The following is a 19799-nucleotide window of genomic DNA, read 5'->3' on the forward strand; positions in this document are numbered from 1 at the left end:
GCAGCAAGACTTCTTTATTCTTGTACTCCAAACCCCTTGCAATAAAGGCCATAGGTTTTCCTAACTGCTTGCTGTACCTGCAGTCTAACTTTTTGTGTTCCTTGTACAAGTACTCCTAAATCTCTCTGAACATATATAACATCCACACATTTTTAAAAAAAATCTTCTGCTTTTCTATTCTTACGATCAAAGTGAATAACCTCACACTTCCCCACATTATACCGGAACTGCCACCTTGCTGCCCACTCACTTAACCTATCTATAACTCTTTGCAGCCTCTTTCTGTCGTCCTCACAGCTTGCATTCCCACCTAGCTTCGCTTTGTTAAAAAACTTAAGATACCTTGCTCTCTGCCTCTTGGTCTAATTCATGAATGTAGATTACAAATAGTTGAGGCCCCAACACTGATCTTTGCAGCACTCGACTAGTTACAGCCTGCCAACTACAAAATGCCCTTTATCCCTACTCTCTGTTTCTGGTCCGCTAATCAATCCTCTAACCATGCTTATACATCATTTCCAACATAATTTCCAACTCCATAAGCCCTTATCTTGTGTGTTAACCTTCTGCCGGCAGCTTATCAAATGCCTTTTGGAAATCCAAGTATACAACATCTACTTGTTTCGCCTTTATCTACCATACTAATTACATCCTCAAAAAACACGAATAAATTTGTCAAACAGGATTTTCCCATCATAAAACCATGTTGCCTTGTTCTAATCATGTTATTCTTTTCTAAGCCCACTTTAAGGCTTCCTCAATAGATTCCAGCACTTTCCCGATGGCTGGTGTCAGGCTAAATGGCCTGTAATTTCCTCTTTTCTCTCCCCCTCCTTTATTGAGGAACGACATTGCATTTGCTAACTTCCAATCTGCTGGGACCATTCCAGAATCAAAGAAATTTTGGACAATCATAGCAAACACATCCACTATCTCTGCAGGTCTTTTAGAACCTTAGATGTCGGCCAGCAGGTCCTGGGGATTTATCGGACTTTAGTCCTTCAAGTTTCCCTGCTGATATTAACTACCTTAATTTCCTCACTCTTATTAGTCCTAGTACCCTGTGTTTGTGACTTGTTTCTTCTACTTGTGAACACAGACACAAAGTATTTGTTCAATCTCACTGTCATTTCCTCATTCCACATAATAGTTTTTTCTGTCTGCTTCAAAGGGACCAACATTGACTCTTCATACGGACTCGAAACGTCAATTCTGTTTCTCTCTCCACAGATGCTGTCAGACCTGCTGAGTTTTTCCAGCATTTCCTGTTTTAATATCCTTAACCTACCTCACTGAAATTTTGTTTTTCAATGGAATGTATTTTTGGTAAAAATTTTAATTATTTCTTTATGTGTTTCCCATTGTTCTTTACCACCATAACTTTCAGTATTTACCCAGATCAACCTTAGCCAGCTCTCCCCATACCAATGTAATTGGCTTTGTTTAAGTGTAAAATTCTTGTTTGTGATTGGAGCATATGATTTTCAAACTTAATGTGCAATGATCACTGTTTCTCAGTGGGTCTTTTACTATGACATTACTGATTAGCCCTACTTCATTGCACAATACTAGATCTAAAATAGCTTTATCCCTATGGCTCCACAACGTGTTGCTCCAGGTTGCTGTCATAAAGGCATTTTATAAACTCATCTTCTAGGTCACCTTTGCCAGCTCGATTGGTCCAGTCTAAATAAAGATTAAAGTCACCCACAACTATTACATTGCCTTTGTTATATGCTCAAATAATGTATTGTTTAATGCTCCATCCAATAATAGAACTACTGTTAGAGGGCTTATAAACTATTCTGCGGTAATCTGATGTGTAATATACCTTTAACAAGAATGTTATTGTGGAAGATCACATGATTTAAGTATCCAATAGCAGAGTAGCACGGGCTACCTCTGTAGCTCGTAGTCTGTAGTCAGTAGTTAGGTAGCGTAGAGATAGAGTTTGAAGTGTAAGCACATGTTTAGTTGCTGCTGAGTACCTTTGTAAATAAACATAACGTATCTACCTACAAAGTGTCTGCTACTCAACCCTAGCATTAGTAGCAAATCGGCAACAAACGTGCAAACAGGATCCAACAAACTGGAGTCTAGGATCCAACATACTCCCATTTGCATTTTCTTGCTACTTCTCATCTCCACCCGTATTGATTCTACTTCCTAATTTTCTGAGCAAAGATCCTTTCTCACTAATGTCCTTTATAATCACAGCTACCTCTTCTCCTCCTTTTCCATCTGCCTATTTTTTCCAAATGTGGTGTTCCCTAGGATATTTATTTTCCAACTTTGGTCACTTTGTAACCATGTCTCTGTAATGGCTAATTGATCTGAACCGGTCATCTCTGTTTGCAGCACTAGGTCATCTATCTTATTGCGGACGCTCCACCCATTCAGAAAAAGTGGCATTATTTTTATTTTTTTAACCACTATTCCCAACATAGATCTTACTATCTGGTGCACTATTACCGTTAAACACTATGTCCCTTCCTGTCCCACTAAGCATGTCTTTACCCACAGTAGTACACATTTCTATTGTCTCAACATTTTTCTTTGGATTTCTAAACATGAATCCTCCACCCGCTCTGTTAGTTTAAAGCCATTTCTCTCTTCTGACCATATTTGCTGATGCACTCTTATGTTTGTACACACTGTTCCTTCCTGTCACACTCTGGTTACCATTATCCATATTACCACCCTGTGCTCTGTATTTGTCTTTGACTTTCCAACTTACCCCTCATGTGAACACTGCCCTCACTCTTTAGTTTAAAGCTCTTTCTACAGCCCTAGTTGAATGACTCACCAGTACTCTGGTCTTAGTACGGTTCTGGTGAAGACTGTCCCAGCAGTACGGCTTCCCCTTTCCCCAGTATTGGTGCCAGTACCCCATGAATCAAAACTCACTTTCCCTACACCAATCTCTGAGCCATGCATTCAGTTCTATGATCTTATTTACCCTATGCCAATTTTGCATGTGGCTCAAGCAGTAATCCAGAGGTTATTTCCTTTCTGGTTCTGCTTTTGCTCATACTCCCGCAGCAGCATCTCTTTCTTCATCCTACCTATGGTGTTGGTACCCACGTGCAACACGACAACTGGATCATTCCCCTCCTCTTGGGACTTACTCCAAGTCCCTCTCCAACCTTAATCCTGGCACCAGGCAGGCAACACAGCCTTCAGTACCCATACTATTGGCTCTTTTTGTTTCAGTGGTCCTTTTCAAAAAGGCCAAATTCCACAAAAAAATAAAATCAGCAGACTTGTCAATGTTTGGCAGAACTGTAAAAGAGAATTGCTACAAAATCAAGATAGCTCAAACGTGCAGCTTGTGGAAAAAGATGGCATAGTTAATGGAGAAATAAAGCAAGTGAAGTTTTAAAGAGATTTATCCTTGGAAAAACTAAAAACCAATAATGTTGCCTTCTGTTACCATAACTTGAATTCAAATTCGGCACATCCCAAATTTGAAGAAAAAAAAGAATCCACAAAGGTTAAAATTGTTGAGAAGTACTGACTTGAAACTAGAAGGCTTAAAGCTAGGTTTTATTTTGAAAAACTCTTAATATAACACCAAAAAAAGTCTATAAAAAGAGATCCCAATGTAGCCTGTGATTCCAAGTTTCCCATGCTTTATGGTTTGGCTGTTTGGCCTGACAGGGGGAATGCTTTTCCCAAGGGTTTGCAAAAATCATGCCTCTAGAGTATCTGAACTTGGAAAGGATTGCACACTGATTTCACACCACCTCCACGGGGAGCCTACTGCTCTGGAGCTTTTGTCACCAGATTTTATAAAGACAAGCACAAAGGAGAAAAATCATCTACTGGTTCTCACATGGATAACCACCATGACTATATGAAAAACGCTCATTATGCCTGGACAGCTTCTTGTTCAATGTCATCTGTTTTCCTGTTTCGATTCGCTTCAGTTACATGGATAGACTGGAGAAGCTGGGACTGTTTTCCCAGAGAATAGAAGGTTGATGGATTTGATAGAGGTATTCAAAATCATGATGGATCTAGACACTGTAGATTGGGAGAAACTGTCCCCATTGGTGGAAAGATTGAGAACCAGAGGGCATAGGTTTAGGTAATTGGTAAAAAATAAAGCAATGGCAACATGAAAAAAAAGTCTTTGACACAGTGAGTGGTTAGAATCTGGAATGTACTCGGAGTATGATAGAAACAGCTCCAATCGAGGCATTCAGGAGGGAATTGGATTATTATCTGAAAAGGGAGAATGCGCAGGGCTACAGGGAGAAGGCAGGGGAATGGCATTAGGTGAATTGCTCCTTCAGAGATCCAGTACACACGATTGGCCGAATGGACTCCTTCTGTGCTGTAAACATTTTGCGAATCTATGGTTTGTAAGAGTTTGAAATAACTGGCTGTTACTTCAAAATCGTACAGAAAGCCTGACAAGCATATTAAAGTTCCTTTTGGCTACAAGACATGGGGAGTTCAGCAGCTGCCAACACAAGAACTTATTTTTTTCTGAATTGCTATCTCTAATCGAAACTCTGCATTGATCGATTCTACAACAGGCTCATCATTCAACCTGCACATAATCATCATCCACCTAATCTCATGTTTTCAGCTCATTCACAAGAAGCACATTTTTGTCTGATCAAACACAGCACATGAAGAGCAAAAGCTGCATATTTGTGGGCTGTTATTAAAGGGAAGAGAGCCATTCAATAGAATTTGGGAACTAATGGGGGAAAAAAATAGGGTTTCCATTGAAGGAAAACTGAAGGAAACAGAAAGCAAAAAATTGAATTTTTTTTTATTCATTCATGGGATGTGGGCTTCGGACCAGCATTTATTGCCCATCCCTAGTTGCCCTTGAGAAGGTGGTGTTGAGCTGCCTTCTTGAACCACTGCAGTCCATGTGGGACAGTGCTGTTAGGGAGTTCCAAGATTTTCCATGGAAATGAAAAGCAGAGTGAAGACAGACTACAACATGAGTAAGGATAGATTTAATTTATTAATCAAAAGATCTGGCTCAGCTGTGATACCTTTATAGATAAACAAACTGCCAACAGTCAATGTGCAGGCTAACTAACCCCGATGTAAAATGGCTATTTAAGTAAACCATGAGAAGGCATCCAAATCCCGGTCTGACTGTACCCCAACCCTTTACCATAAAAAAGTGCAATGTTTGGGAATGATTGCTAAATCCATTTCTCTTAGTGACTCAAGTTATTCTCGTCATGAAGTGGAAAAGATTGACAGCATCCAAGTTCTAAAACAGGGTCTGCTCTCGATGTACCTGTTAAATAATAGATTGGGTGTGAGTTAAAGGCTACAACCAACTCCCAAAGCACACAACACCCTTCCGCACCATCTGTTATTTGCTATGTTACTGAAATTTTCCCACCTCATCTAACACATCAGTCATTACCACATCAGTGTTGTCAAATCCCATGTCTATATTAGTCATATTCTGAAAACGTCAGATTTAATTAAAAAAGATAAAGAATCTCAAGTAACATAAATAGAGAAGACCAGGATGCTGGTCTTAATATAAAACAAAAAGAACTCAAAATATACAATTGATTAGTCAGCATCTGCACAGCAAAATCCAGGCAAACATTTTAGGGAGAACCTACCACCGAGTGTGTCAGAAGCCATTTTGACAGAATGTCAGTGGGGTGCTTGAGAGTCAGGAATTGCTTTTATGTTGAGGTCAGAGCGGTGCCTATGCCATCAGGTCCCGCTGCAGCCAGCAGTACCCAATTGTAAACCGATTGCTATCACTAAGATTGGTGTCCAGGAGGCCCAATCAAATCCAACCACAAGGTGCAAAGAACCATCACTGCAGAAGCCAACAGCACAAACATCCCATTGATGCCAATATAAAAGCAACTAAAGTTAGGAGGTTGGTCCTTTATTGTACTTCCCAGGAGGGGAAGGGACAATAAGTCATAAAAACAAGACTTGCATTTATCTCGCACTTTTTATGACCACTGGACGTCTCAAAGTGATTTACAGCCAATGAAGTACTTATTAAGTACAGTCATTGTTGTAATGTAGGAAGACCAAGAGTATAGGCATGCTAATGACTACAACAAGGAAACATGCTGTGGGCTTCACGCCTGTAACTGGATTTTGAGACAAAGGAAAAAGGTGGGAAGGATTGAAATCAGGGAAGTTGAAGGGCCTATCGGTATTAAAAGTCAAAGATTGCAAACACTGGAAATTCCCAACAGAAGATGCTGTAAGCATTTGTAGAGGGAACAGACATTTAACATTTCAGGTGCTGCTCTTCATCAGAGCTGACAAAGTTCAGTGAAGGATTACATTCAACACACGTAAGAAATTGTCCTTTTCAGAATATTAAAGAATCCTTATGGAGTGCGTCAGAATAGCATGAGGCCAGCTGAGTCAAGTTGTTTCCCTTATCTCTGGAAAAGCACATCAACAGTCCCAGGAAATAGATCAGACTTCCATGTTGACATTCCTAAGTCAATTGGACAGAGTCTTGTACTTTCTCATCTACACAAATGTCCAAAGGCTAACAAATGTCTTGCACTAAACTAAAAGATGGCCTCAAGCTAAAGTGATGGACACCGGGGCACTGACCCCCTTGAAACCTTGGGTACCTGTCCTGCAGTCATTGGTCAGCTATTCTAACAAGTGATTGACATAGGCTAAACAACCAGCTCCCAGAAATAAAATATATTGACAGGTGCTTGGAGGCAGTTGCCTTCTTCAGATGGAAGAAGACCAGGGAAAGAGTTTCCCAAGATTTCAGCGAGAAAGCACAAGGATGCCGCCACAAGCTACAGAGGTCTGTAGCCACCCATCTGTACTCTGGGATCAGTAAACTACTCTTAACTGTCATGGGTCATATGCTTTCCCTATTTATTTAGCTTATGCATCATATCTAAACTGTTGCTTCTTAATAAATTTAATAAGCTGTCTGAAAATCACTTATGAGTTCTTGACCACCTATTTTCAGTAATCTGTGACTCCTGAACCGTAAAACTTACACTCATTAATGATTAATCTTCACAAATGCTGATTAACCTCCTCAGTGAAGTTTCTACTTCTGTCAAAGGGTGTTTTTGTTCTAGCCTCCTAAACTTGTCTCCCTCAAAGTCTTCGCTTCCTTGTCTTGTCAGTCCCTCATTCTCCACACATCTTTCATATTTCCTTTCATTACCATCTGCACCCCTCCCTTTGTTAGATTCTTCTCGACTCTTAACTTCCCTCTTTCTCAAAGTCTCTCATGCCCATTGCATATCATGCTTTTGATTTCTCAATCTTGTCTTGTGTTGTTTTAGAAACATCCCGGGCAACACAGCAAAACAACATTGAAGAACTTCTAGCTCACAAGCAAGTACCAAGGCTGGACAGAGAAAGGCCATCTGTTAATCGCTGCAGTATTGACAGATAAAAGAGAGCTAGAGGTTGGGCAGAAGAAAACTGATATCCATGCCCGGCCAAGCTTTGGTTGGTTTTGGTTATGGTTTTCCAACATACAATAAACAGTGATAACTGCCAGTTCCACCTATAAATTAATAATTTCAATTCCCTTAGGGTCATCAGACTGCTTGTTCATTGAATATGCAGAATTTCCTCCAGTTAAAAATGGGAAGACCAATCAATCTGTACCCTTGCAACTTCTTCATATCTCTTCCCCATCACTTGTTCAAGTTGCACAACTGGACTTAACCTCAGCCTTCTGCTTGAGCTGAAGATAAATTTGAGCTGGCCACCCAAATGAATTACTTCCACCTTTGTAAAATTGCCACCTCCACATTTCAAGTGCAGCCAACATTGTAATCCTAAGCTCTACCCTCTCAAAACTTCAGTTCATCCAAAATTCTCCTGCCCTCATCCTCTCTCACAGTTAGTTCCCCCACACCCCTCCCCGCTCTCAGGCACTGTCATTATTCCAAGCCTGGCTGGTTGACAAGGGTACCCCATCACCCAATGCATCAATTTCAAAGCCCTTAAACTCATCCACAAATACCTCCATGATGTTGCACCCTCTTCCACTCTGCTGGGTCCCAAGCCCTTCACTGCTTTAACCCAGGAATCGAAGCATTCCAGTTCATTCCATTCCACCTTCTTCAGCTCCTGTTTATGTCCTAATCTCCGGGAACACAATCTCCAAACCTCCTGTCTGGCTTCTGCTTGCTCCTTTCTTAGTTGTCTTCTCCAAAGCTATCTGCTTAGCCACACTTTGAATCATTTCTCTTAACTCTCCAACTTATGCTCAGTGCCTATTTTCACTCCTCCTTGAAGCATCTACGGACATTTTCTATGTGGAAAAACCCTATGTCGGTTCATTGTTGTTTGATACCACAGACCAAAATTTTTCCTTATATGTGAATAAATTAAAATGGGTATGAAAAGCTTCAAGGGAGCCATTCACTCTTTAACATTTTGAGGTCAAAGAACTAATTTTCATAATAGGTTACAGGAAGTGGAGGGAAGAAGTCAAGATTCAAAAATTATTGCAACTCCAAAAATGATAACACGCACATGCATGCTGTCATGCGATACAGTTACCTGTAATTGTCTGCAGTAATTTTTTCAGTTGCTTCCTGAAAGCCTCCAACTCCATTTCCATCAGAAAATCCCAACAGATGTCGACTGTGGGCGGCAGAGCCAGCACTGGGCTGCAGTGCACTGGAATTTCTCTCCCAAATGCTAAATAAAAACACAGAAACGGTTATTTTTGCAACAGATTATCACTTTTATGTATATTGTGCTTGATATCATGTTTGAAGACATTGTGGTGTGCATATTTGTCTTCAATTCATTTTACACCCAAGTGATAAGAGATGGTAGCTTCGTGAAATGAAACATCTTACATCTTTTTTCTCCTTGCCATCAGGATCAAACAGTCCTGACATATAGCCCAGGACTATTGCAGGTTCAGTCCCAGTACACCCACATACACACAATGCCTAAACCTCACCTTCAGATCTCCATCAGCAGCTGCACCAACCTAGAGCTGCCATGCTGCAGACTTACCTGAATGAGATTATCCAATGCCGACAATTAATGTTAGTTTTGTGTTGGCAAGTTATCCACACAGGCAATTCAGTTCAAGCTGCTGAAGCACATTTCACCAAATTCAGAGAATATTCTTTTGAGTCTCAGCTGGAATCTATTTTTTTTATTCTTTCACAGGACATGGGTATTGCCGCTCAGCCAGTATTTTTATTGCTCATCCCTAACTACCCGTGAGAAAGTGGTGGTGAGCTGCCTTCTTGAACCGCTGCAATCCATGTGGTGCAGGTACACCCACAGTGCTGTTTGGGAAGGAGTTCCAGGATTTTGACCCATCGACAGTGAAAGAAGAGCGATATATTTCCAAGTCAGGATAGTGTGCAGCTTGGAGGGCACTTGCAGCTGGTGGTGTTCCCATGCATCTGTTGCCCTTGCCCTTCTAGGTGTTAAGAGAGTGTGGGTTTTGAAAATGGCAGGAGAAATAAAAAAGAAGCATATTATCTAAACGGTGAGAGATTGCAGAGCTCCAAAACGCAGAGGTATCCAGAGGTCCAAGTGCATGAATTGCAAAATGCTAGTGTGCAGGTACAGCAAGTAATTAAGAAAGCTAACAGAATGTTATCACTTACTGCAAAGGTAATTGAATACAAAAGTAAGGAAGTTATGCTTCAAGTTATACATGTCATTGGTGAGACCACATCTGAAATACCGTGTACAGTATTGGTCTCCTTATTTAAGGAAAGATGTAAATGCATTGGAAGCAGTTTAGAAAAGGTTTACGAAATTAACACCTGGAATGGGCGGGTTATCTTATGAGGAAAGGTTGGACAGGCTGGGTTTGTATTGGAGTTTAGAAGAATAAGAGGTGACTTGATTGAAACAAATAAGATCCTAAGAGGTCTTGACAGGGTCAATGTGGAGAGGATATTTCCACTTGAGAGAATCCAGTAAGAGAGGTCACCGCTAAGAGGTCACCCATTTAGGCCAGAGATGAGGAAAAATGTCTTCTCTCAGAGGGTTGAGAGCCTTTGGAACACTCTTCCTCAATAGAAGGTGGAAGCAGAGTCTTCCAATATTTTTAAGGCAGAAGTCGATAGATCCTTGACAAGCAAGGGGGTGAAAGGTTAGCAGGGGTAGGCGGGAACATGGAGATGAAGTTACAATCTGATCAGCCGTGATCTTACTGAATGGCAGAGCATGTTTGAAGCACCAAGTGGCCTACTCCTGCTCCTAATTCTGTTCGTACATAAGATGCTGTCGAAGAAGGCTTGGTCAATTGCTGCAATGCATCTTGTAGATGGTACACACTGATGCCACTGTGCATCGGTGGTGGAGGAAGTGGATGTTGGAAGTGGTGGATGCGGTGACAATCAAGCAGGCTGCTTTGTCCTGGATGGTGTCAAGCTTCTTGAGTGTGGTTGGAGCTGCATTCATCCAGGCAAGTGGAAAGTATTTCATCACACTCTTGTGCCTTGTAGATGGTGGACAGGCTTTGGGGAGTCAGGAGGTGAGTTACTCGCATGTTGATGAACAATGTGCAACCATCAGCGAACTTCCCCACTTCTGACCTTATGATGGAAGGGAGGTCATTGATGAAGCAGCTGAAGATAGCTGGGCCTGAGGAACCCCTGCAGTGATGTCCTAGAACTGAGATGATTGACCTCCAACAATCACAACCATCTTCCTTTGTGCTAGGTATGATTTCAACCAGTGGAGAATTTTTTCCTTGATTCCCATTGACTCCCGTTTGCCAGGTCTCCTTGATGTCACACTCAGTTACGTGCTGCCTTAATATCAAGGGCAATCACATTCACCTCGCCTCTGGAGTCCAGTTCTTTTGTCCACGTTTGAGGTCAGGAGCCAAGTGATCCTGGCTGAACCCAAACAAAGCGTCAGTGAGCAGGTTATTTCTAAGCAAGTGCCACTTGATAGCGCTGTTGATGCCCCTCCTATCACTTCACAAATAATCAAGAGTAGACTGTTGGGGGGTAACTGGACAGGTTGTTTTCGTCCTGCTTTTTGTGGACGAGACATACCTGGGCAATTTTCAACATTGCCGGGGAGATGCCAGTGTTCCAGCTATAATGGAACAACTTGGCTCGGGGGCTGGCGAATTCTGGAGCACAAGTCTTCAGCAATTTTGCCGGAATGTTGTCAGGGTCCATAGCCTTTGCACTATCCAGTGCCCTCAGCCATTTCTTGCTACCACGTGGAGTGAATCGAATTGGCTGAAGACTGGCATCTGTGATGTTGGGGACCTCCAGAGGAGGCCGAGACGGATCATCCACTCAACACTTCTGGCTGAAGATTGTTGCACACGCTTCAGCCTTATCTTGTGCACTGATATGCTGGGCTCCCTCATTATTGAGGATGGGGATATTTGTCGAGCGTCCTCCTCCAGCGACTTGTTTAATTGCCCACCACCATTCAACAACTGAATGTGGCAGGACTGACAGGGGAGATGGTGGCATAGTGGTATCGCCACTAGACTGGTAATCTGGAAACCCAGGGGTAATGCTCTGGGGACTCAGGTTCGAATCCCACCATGGCAGATGGTGGAATTTAAACCTAATAAAAAGCTGGAAAAGTCTAATGATGGCTGTAAAATCATTGCCAACTGTCATAAAAACTCATCTAGCTCACTAATGTCCATTAGGGAAGGAAATTTGCCACTTTTACCTGGTCTGGCCTACACGTGACTCCAGACGCACTGCAATGTGGTTGACTCTTAAAACGCTCTCTGAACAAGGGCAATTGGTGATGGGCAATACATGCTGGCCAAGCCAGCGGCACCCACATCCCATGAACAAATAATTTTTAAAAATTTTGATACGTTGGTTGTAGGATCGCTTACGCTGTTTGGCATGTAAGCAGTCCTGAGTTATAACTTCACCTGGTTGACACCTCATTTTTAGGTGCTGCTTCTGGCATGCCCTCCTGCACTCTTCATTGAACCAGGGTTAATCCTCTGGCTCGGTGGAAATGGTAACAAGGGGGATATGCCATGCCATGAGGTTACAGATTGCGGTTGAGTACAATTCTGCTTTGATGATGGCCCACAGCGCTTCATGGATGCCCACTCTTGAGTTGTTCTGTTCAAAATCTATCCCATTTAACAGCCACACAATATGATGGAGGATATCCTCAATGTGAAGACGGGACTTAGTTTCCACAAGGACTGTGTGGTGGTCACTGCTACCAATAACATCATGGACAGATGCATCTACAGCTTGCAGATTGGTGAGGATGAGGTCAAGTATGTTTCTCCATCTTGTTGGCTCCCTCATCATCTGCCACAGACCAGACTAGTAGCTATGTCCTTTAAGGCTTGGCCAGCTCAGTCTGTAGTTGTGCTGCCTAGCCACTCTTGGTGATGGACATTGAAATCCCCACCCTGTGTACATTGAGCGCCCTTGCCACCCTCAGTGCTTCCTCCAAGTGGTGTTAACATGGAGGAGCACAGACTCATCAACTGAGGAGGGTGGGCTACGTGATAATCAGCAGGTTTCCTTGCCCATGTTTGACCTGATGCCATGAGACTTATGGGATCCAGAGTCAGAGTGGAGGACTCCCAGGACAACTCCCGCCCGACTGCATATCATTGTGCCGCCACCTCTGCTGGGTCTGTCCTGCCAGTGGGACATGACATACCCAGGAAGAGTGGTGGTGGTGGTGAGGGGGACATTATCTGTAAGGTGCAATTCCATGAGTATGACTATGTGAGGCAGTTGCTTGACTAGTCTGTGGGACAGCTCTTTCAATTTTGGCACAAGTCCCCAGATGTTAGTCAGGAGGACCTTGCAGGGTCAACGGGGCTGAGTTTGCGGTTGAAGTTCTGGTGCCTAAATCGATGCCAAGTAGTCTGTCCGGTTTCATTCCTTCTAGAATTTGTAGCAGTTTGATACAATCAAGCGGCTCGCTAGGCCATTTCAGAGGGCATTTAAGAGTCAGCCACATTGCTGTGAGTCTGGAGGCACATGTAGGCCAGACCGGGTAAGGATGGTAGATTTCCTTCCCTGAAGGACATTAGTGAACCAGATGTGTGATTTGAAATACCAGCTTAATTATTACGTCACATGTATTCGGTACCAAGGCAGCACAGAGACGATTAATTATTATACCAGCAGGCTTCAGTTGTGGAAAGACTAGAGAAGCTGGGACTTTTCTTGTTACCACGGGGTATTTAATAAGAGAGGTTCAAAATTATCCTAGTTTGTTCTGGAGTGAATAGTATGCCACCGGCAGGATTGACAGTAACCAGTAGACAGATTTAAGGTAAGTGGCAGAAGAACCAGGGGGGAGATGAGGAGCTTTTTTGAATATATGCAGCAAGCACTGTCAAAAAGGGTGGTTGAAGCAAATTCAACAATAGCTTTCAAAAAGGAATGGATAAATACATTAAAAGGAAAGATCTGCAAGGTTTTGTGAAAAGAGCAGATGAGAAGGACAAATTAGATAACCATCTCAAAGAACCAGCACATGCATAATAGGCTGAATGGCTAACTTCAATGCTTTATGATTCTATGATCACAAAAACCCCAGAGCAAGGGATAGGACTGTTTTGCACATTTCAAAACCATGAGGAGTCTGGACAGGAAGATCGGGAGAAACTCCTTCCAGTGATGCAAGGGTCGAGAACCTGATGACACTGACTGTGACATGAGAAGAAACAATTTTACATAACAAGTGGTTAGGATCTGGAATGCACTGCCCGACTGTGGTGGCTTTCAAAAAGAGAATTGGCTAATTATCTGAATGGGAAAGATTTGCAGGCTACGGGGGTAAGGCATGCAAGTGGAACTAGGTGAGTCGCTCTTGCAGGGAGCTGGCATGAACTTGACAGGCCAAATGGTCTCCCTCTGTGCTGTAAACCTTCTATGATTTGCTTGTTCATATTATCCACGCCACCTAATATTTCATTGACATAAATCAAGTCCTCTCTCAACCCCCTGAGAACGGTGAAACAGGTCAAATTTCTCAGCCCTTGATAATTTATAGGTTTGCATCATTCTTTTTCTTCAAAATACTCTCCAATACAACAATATTATTTTATGATGGTTGCCAAAAATTGCAGTTTATTAATGTTATGTTACTCAAAAATGAAAACTGGCTAAAATTACTTGCGTCAATTTCCTGGAGATGCATTTCAGCCTTGCTGGCACAGTTTAGGATTGATCTGATACCAGCAGCCAGTGGTTCATTGTTAAGTGATATATTGCAGTGCAAAATCTCATGATTCTTACTCTACAACACAATGACACTTGCTCAGTTTCCTTAAAATCATTTCAATATTTGATAATTTTCTAATTTTCTCAACACTTCCAAACATTTGCAATTCCTAACTGTGTAACAGTTGCTTGTGCAGTAAACATCTACTCTTCTCCAGTCAGCAACATTGCAAATTCAAATCCTGATTTGAAACAGTGCTGTGACCATAACATCAATTTTCAGCAGTATTACTTATTCAAATTGCCTGCCTTGTTGGTTGTCACACAAAGGAAACAACTTCGAATCATTGAATAATTACAAACACAGAAGGCCATCCGGCCCAACATTTCTGTGCTGGTTCTCTAAGACCAACACTGCTAGTTCCACTCCCCTGTCCTTTCCCATAGTCCAGCAATTTTGATCTATTCAGGTGTTTAACCAATTCCCTTACAATTGAATACATCTCCAACACATCACCCCACTCTGAGGCAGTGCATTCCAGAACATGACCACTTGCTGCATGAACAAGTTTTTCCTTAGGTCTCTATTGGCTTCTTTTACCATTCACCTTAACTCAATGTCACATAACCATCGAAACTTTACGGTACAGCAAGAGGCCAGTTGGCCCATCGTGTCTGTGCCCAACTGAAAAACAAGTCACCCAGCCTAATCCCAGCATTTGGTCTGTAGCCTGCATGTTAATTCACTTGAGGTGCATTTCCAGACACCTTTTAAATGAGTGGAGGGTTTCTGCCTGTGCTACCCTTTCAGGCAGCGAGTTCCAGGTCCCCACAACCCTATGGGTGAAAAAATCTTTTCCCCATCTCCCATCTAATCTTTCTACAAATCACTTTAAATCAATGTTCCCCAGTCATTGACCTCTCTGCTGAAGTAAAAGGCCCTTTCCATCCACTCTATCCAGGCCCCTCACAATTTTGTACATCTCAATCAAGTCTCCCTTCAACTCCTCTGTCCTAGGGAGAAAACCCCAGCCTATTCAATCTTTCCTCATAACTGCAATTTTCCAATCCTGGCAACATCCTGGTAAATCTCTTCTGTACCTTCTCCAAGGCAATTACATTATTTCTGTACGAGATGATCAGAACTGCACACAATACTCAAGCTGTGGCCTAACTAATGTTTTATACAGTTCCAGCATAACCTCCCTGCTCTTAAGTTCTATGCCTTGGCTAATAAGTGAAAGGATTTCATATGTCTTCCTGACCACCTTATCAACCTTACCTGCTACCTTCAGAGGTCTGTGGGCATTCACTTCCCCTACTTCGAAGTACCCTCCCATTTATTTTGTAATCCTTTGCCTTGTTTGACCTCCTCAAATGCATCCCCTCACACTTCTCTGGGTCAAATTCCATTTGCCACTTTTCTGCCCACTTGACTAGTCCATTGATATCTTCCTGCAGTTAACAGCAATCCTCTTCGCTATCGACTGTAAGCCCAACTTTTGTGTCGTCTGGTGTGTCCTCTGGTTCTCAACCCTTCCACCAATGGGAACGGGTTCCCTCTCACTGTCCAGCCCCCTCACGATTTTGAAAACCTCTATCAAATCTCTTCTCAACTTCCTCTTCTCTGAGGAGAACAATTCAAGCTTCTCCAATCTATCCATGTAACTGAAGCCCCTCACCCCTGGAAACATTCTCATAAATCTTCTCTGCACCCTTTCTAAAGCTTTCACATCCTTCCTTGAGTGAAGTGCCCAGACTTCGATACAATACTCTAGTTGAAGTCAAACCAGAATTTTATAAAGGTTCATTGTAACTTCTTAGCTTTTGTACTCTAAGCTTCTAAATCTAAAGCCTAGTATCTTGTATGCTTGTTTAACCACTTTCTCTACTTGCCTTGCCACCTTCAACAATTTGTGCATATATATCCCAGGCATTTCTGTTGCTACACCCATTTAGAATTGTACCCTTTACTTTATATTGCCTCTCCACATTCGCAGCAAAATTTATCCTTGACAGTTCCCTGCATTATATTTTTTTGCAGTGTCACCCAATCCATCAGCCTACGTATACCCTCTTGAAGTCTATCACTACCCTCCTCAAAGTTCACAGTACTACCAAGTTTTTCATTACCTGTACACAAGTCTAGGTCATTAATGTAGATCAAGAGATGCAGTGATTCTAGTACGATCCCAGGGAACCCCACTGTGTACCTTTCTCCAGTCCAAAAAACAGCCATCCATGATGTCACTGTCTCTTTCATTCCATGGGCTTCAACTTTGCTGGCACTGTATAAAAGGCCTTTTGGAAATTCAAGTATACCAGATCAACAGCATTAACATAATCAAACCTCTCAGTTACCTCATTAAGAAAACTCAGTCAAGGTAGGTAAACACAATTTGCCGTTCACAAATCCGTGCTGGCTTTCCTTAATTAATCTACACTTGTTGAAATGACTGTTAATTTTGTCCAGAATTATCATTCTAAAAGCTTTCCCATCACAGAGCTCAAATAGATTGGCCTGTTGTTGCTGGGTTTATCCTAATGCCCTTTTTAAAACAAGATCGTAGTATTTGCAATTCTCCAGTCCTGTGGCACCGCCCTTGTATCTAAGGAGGAGTGGAAGATTATGGCCTGCGCCTCCGTAATTTCCACCTTCTCTCAGCATCTTCAAAGGCATCTGATCCAGCCATGGCGACTTATCAACTTCAAGTGCAGCTAGCCTTTCTAATTTCTCCTCTTTATTAATTTTTATCCCATCCATGTCTCAACCACTTCCTCCATCATGACTTTGGCAGCTTCTTCCTTGGTAAGGCAGGTGTGAAGTGTTCATTGAGTATCTCAGCCATGCCCTCCATGTGTAGAACTCCTTTTTGGTCCCTGATCAGTCCCACCCCTTCTCTTAGTTTATATGCCTGAGGAAGACTGCAAAAAAATGACAAGATGATGTCATGTCAATGGTTCACACATGATGATGGGAATGTAAATGGTAAATAAAAACCAATTTAGATAAGCATAAGGTGGTGCATTTGGGAAGAAGGAATAAGGGGGCCATCTACTCCTTGGAAAATAGAAGTCCAACTCAGGTAGTGGAGCAAAGAAATCTTGAGGTACAGAGTCACAAATCATTAGAAGTAGCAACACAGATTAACAAAGCCACAAAAAATGCAAACAGGCACAGGGGTTCAATTTTAGTGCAATAGAATTCAAAAGCAGAGGAGTTATGATAATTTTGAAAGAAATGTGATAAGTCTACTCTTGGAATACAGTGTGTAGTTCTGTCCGCTACAAGGGTACGGAGGCACAGGTTAAGATGCAAAAGAGACTTAATGATATCGGAACTGAGAGATTTTAACTAGTGAAGAAAGACTGCACAGGCTAGGCTCTTTCCTCTAGGAAGGAGACGGCTAAGAGATTATACTAAGCAGCATGTGTGGAAAAACAAAAAGTTAAATGTTTCAGGTCCATAACCTCTCTTCAAAACTGGAAAATGTTCGACATGTAACAGGTATTAAAAGGGATGAAAATAACAAAACGGAAAGTCTGTTGTCGGTCTAAGGGGCAGGAGAAATTACTGTAAATAGCAGAAGGGATGATGGTACAAGGAAAAAGGAGACGATAATGGGACAAGTAAAGAAACAAAAGATGGGTCCAGAGGAAGTTTAAATGGGAACAGACAAATCAATACCAACAGCTGCTGTCCAAAAAAAAAATGGAAGAAGTTACGCTGTGAAAATGTTGAACTCAGTATAGACTCCAGAAGCCTTCAAGCGCCTAATCAAAACATGAGGTGCTGTTCCACAAACTTACATTGAGCTTCAGTGGAACAGGGGAGGAGGCGGAGGACAGAGAAGTCAGAAGCGAAGTGGGGAGGAGAACTGAAATGCCAAGAAACCAGAAGTCTGGAGTCATGCTTGCAGGCTGAATTAAGATATTCTGCAACATAGTCGTTCAACCTCTGTTCGGTCTCCCCAACGTAGAAGTGACCACACTGGTATGCTGTGCTTCCTGCTCACAAAGAGAAAGTCATGTAAGAAAATTGCTGTGTGACTAGGGACAAGTGTTTGGGGCCTTGGCCAGTGAGAAGCGAGGGTATATAAGGGAAGGATTTGCATTTCCCATGCTTGCATAGGAAGTCTTGTCGGAAGGGGAGGCACGTTGAGGGCGTCTGTTTAGTAGACTGGGTATCATGGAGAGAATGGTCCTTTTGGAATGCTCAAAAGGGAGTGGAGGGGAAGGTGCGTTTTGGGGGAAGCAACACGCTGGAGTTGGCAGAACTGACAGAGATTATCTGTTGAATGTTCAGGCTGGTGGGGTGGAAGGTGAGGACAAGAGGAACTGCACCGTCATTCTGGGAGGGAGGGGAAGGGGTGAGAAGTGCAGGAAATGGAACAAAACGCAGTCAAGGGCCCTGTCAATTACAGTGGAGGGGAATCCTCAGTTGAGGAAAAAGGAAGACATATCACTGATATAGGAGGTGGCATCGTCTGAACAGATGTGACAGAGATGAAGAAACCTGGAGAATGGAATAAAGTTCATACAGGGATTAGGTTGGGAGGAAGTACAGTCAAGATTGTCCCTGTTTCTTGGAATGATGTAATCGCCGTCCTTTTGCCTCCTCCCTCCGCACAGCCCAGGGGCCCAAATACATATTCCAGGTGAAACAGCGATTCACTTATTCTTTTTTCAATTTAGTAGACTGTGTTCGCTGTTCTTAATGTGGTCTTCTCTACAGTGGGAAGAGCAAATGTAGACTGGGTGAATGCTTTGCAATTGCTCTCCCGTTGCGGGACATTTTAATTTGCTGCCCCACGACCACTCTGTCCTCAGCCTCTTCTGCAGCACTACAATAAAGCTTAAAGAAAGCTCAAGGAGCAGCACCTCATCCTTCGATCAGGCACTTTACAGACTTCCAGATTCAACATTGAGTTTAAGCATTTAAGATCATCTCTATCCATATTCATTTCTAGACAACAGCCATTGGTAATAATTCTGCTATTGGCCCACTTTTTGTCCCATTACTATCTCCTTTTGCCATTGCACCATCATCCCTTTTTGTCATTTAATCTCTCCTGTCTTTCATCTGAAAACAAACCTTCCCTTTGCTCTTCCCTGCCTTGCCTGTACTTGTTTCAAATTTGTTACATCTCTAACTTTCCCCAGTTCAGTGGAAAGGTCATCAACCTGCAACATGAACTCTGTTTCTCTCTCCACTGTTGCTACCTAACCTGCTTAGCATTTTCAGCATTTTCTCTTTCTATTTTAGATTTCCAGCATATGCAGGTCGTCGCGTTTGTAAGGCTGAAAATTTTAAAGACCTCTCTCAGGCACATTATGAAGGCTTTCAATAAGGTATATGTGGAGAAAATGTTTCCACTTGTGAGGAATTCAAAACTAGGATCATATACATAACATAGTCACCAATAAATCCAGAAAGGAATTCAGTCCAAATGTGGAACCTGCTACCACAGAGCTGTTGAAGCTAATAATGCTAATGTATTTAAGGAAAAGCTGGATAAGTACACAAAGGGATGAAGGATTTATCAATAGGGTGAAACAAACTAAGGTGCGAGGAGGCAATGCATAAACACCAGAATAGACCAACTGGTCTGAATGGCCTGTTTCTGTGCTGTAAATTTCACATAATTCATATCTTTCAAG

General features: G+C 42.3%; 1 protein-coding gene across 3 annotated transcripts in view; it reads right to left on the bottom strand.

Annotated features, from left to right (window-relative positions):
• atf6 (activating transcription factor 6) overlaps positions 1 to 19799 on the bottom strand; it is a 367278-nt gene that overhangs the window by 241791 nt on the left and 105688 nt on the right. For all 3 annotated transcript variants that reach the window (XM_078561554.1, XM_078561552.1, XM_078561553.1), the window contains one exon: positions 8524 to 8664. In XM_078561554.1, coding sequence (XP_078417680.1) covers positions 8524 to 8664 — 141 coding nt within the window. The remainder of the gene's footprint in view (positions 1 to 8523; positions 8665 to 19799) is intronic.

This window comes from Cetorhinus maximus, chromosome 17 (assembly GCF_964194155.1).
Source record: "Cetorhinus maximus chromosome 17, sCetMax3.hap1.1, whole genome shotgun sequence".
In the NCBI taxonomy this organism is placed as follows: Eukaryota; Metazoa; Chordata; class Chondrichthyes; order Lamniformes; family Cetorhinidae; genus Cetorhinus; species Cetorhinus maximus.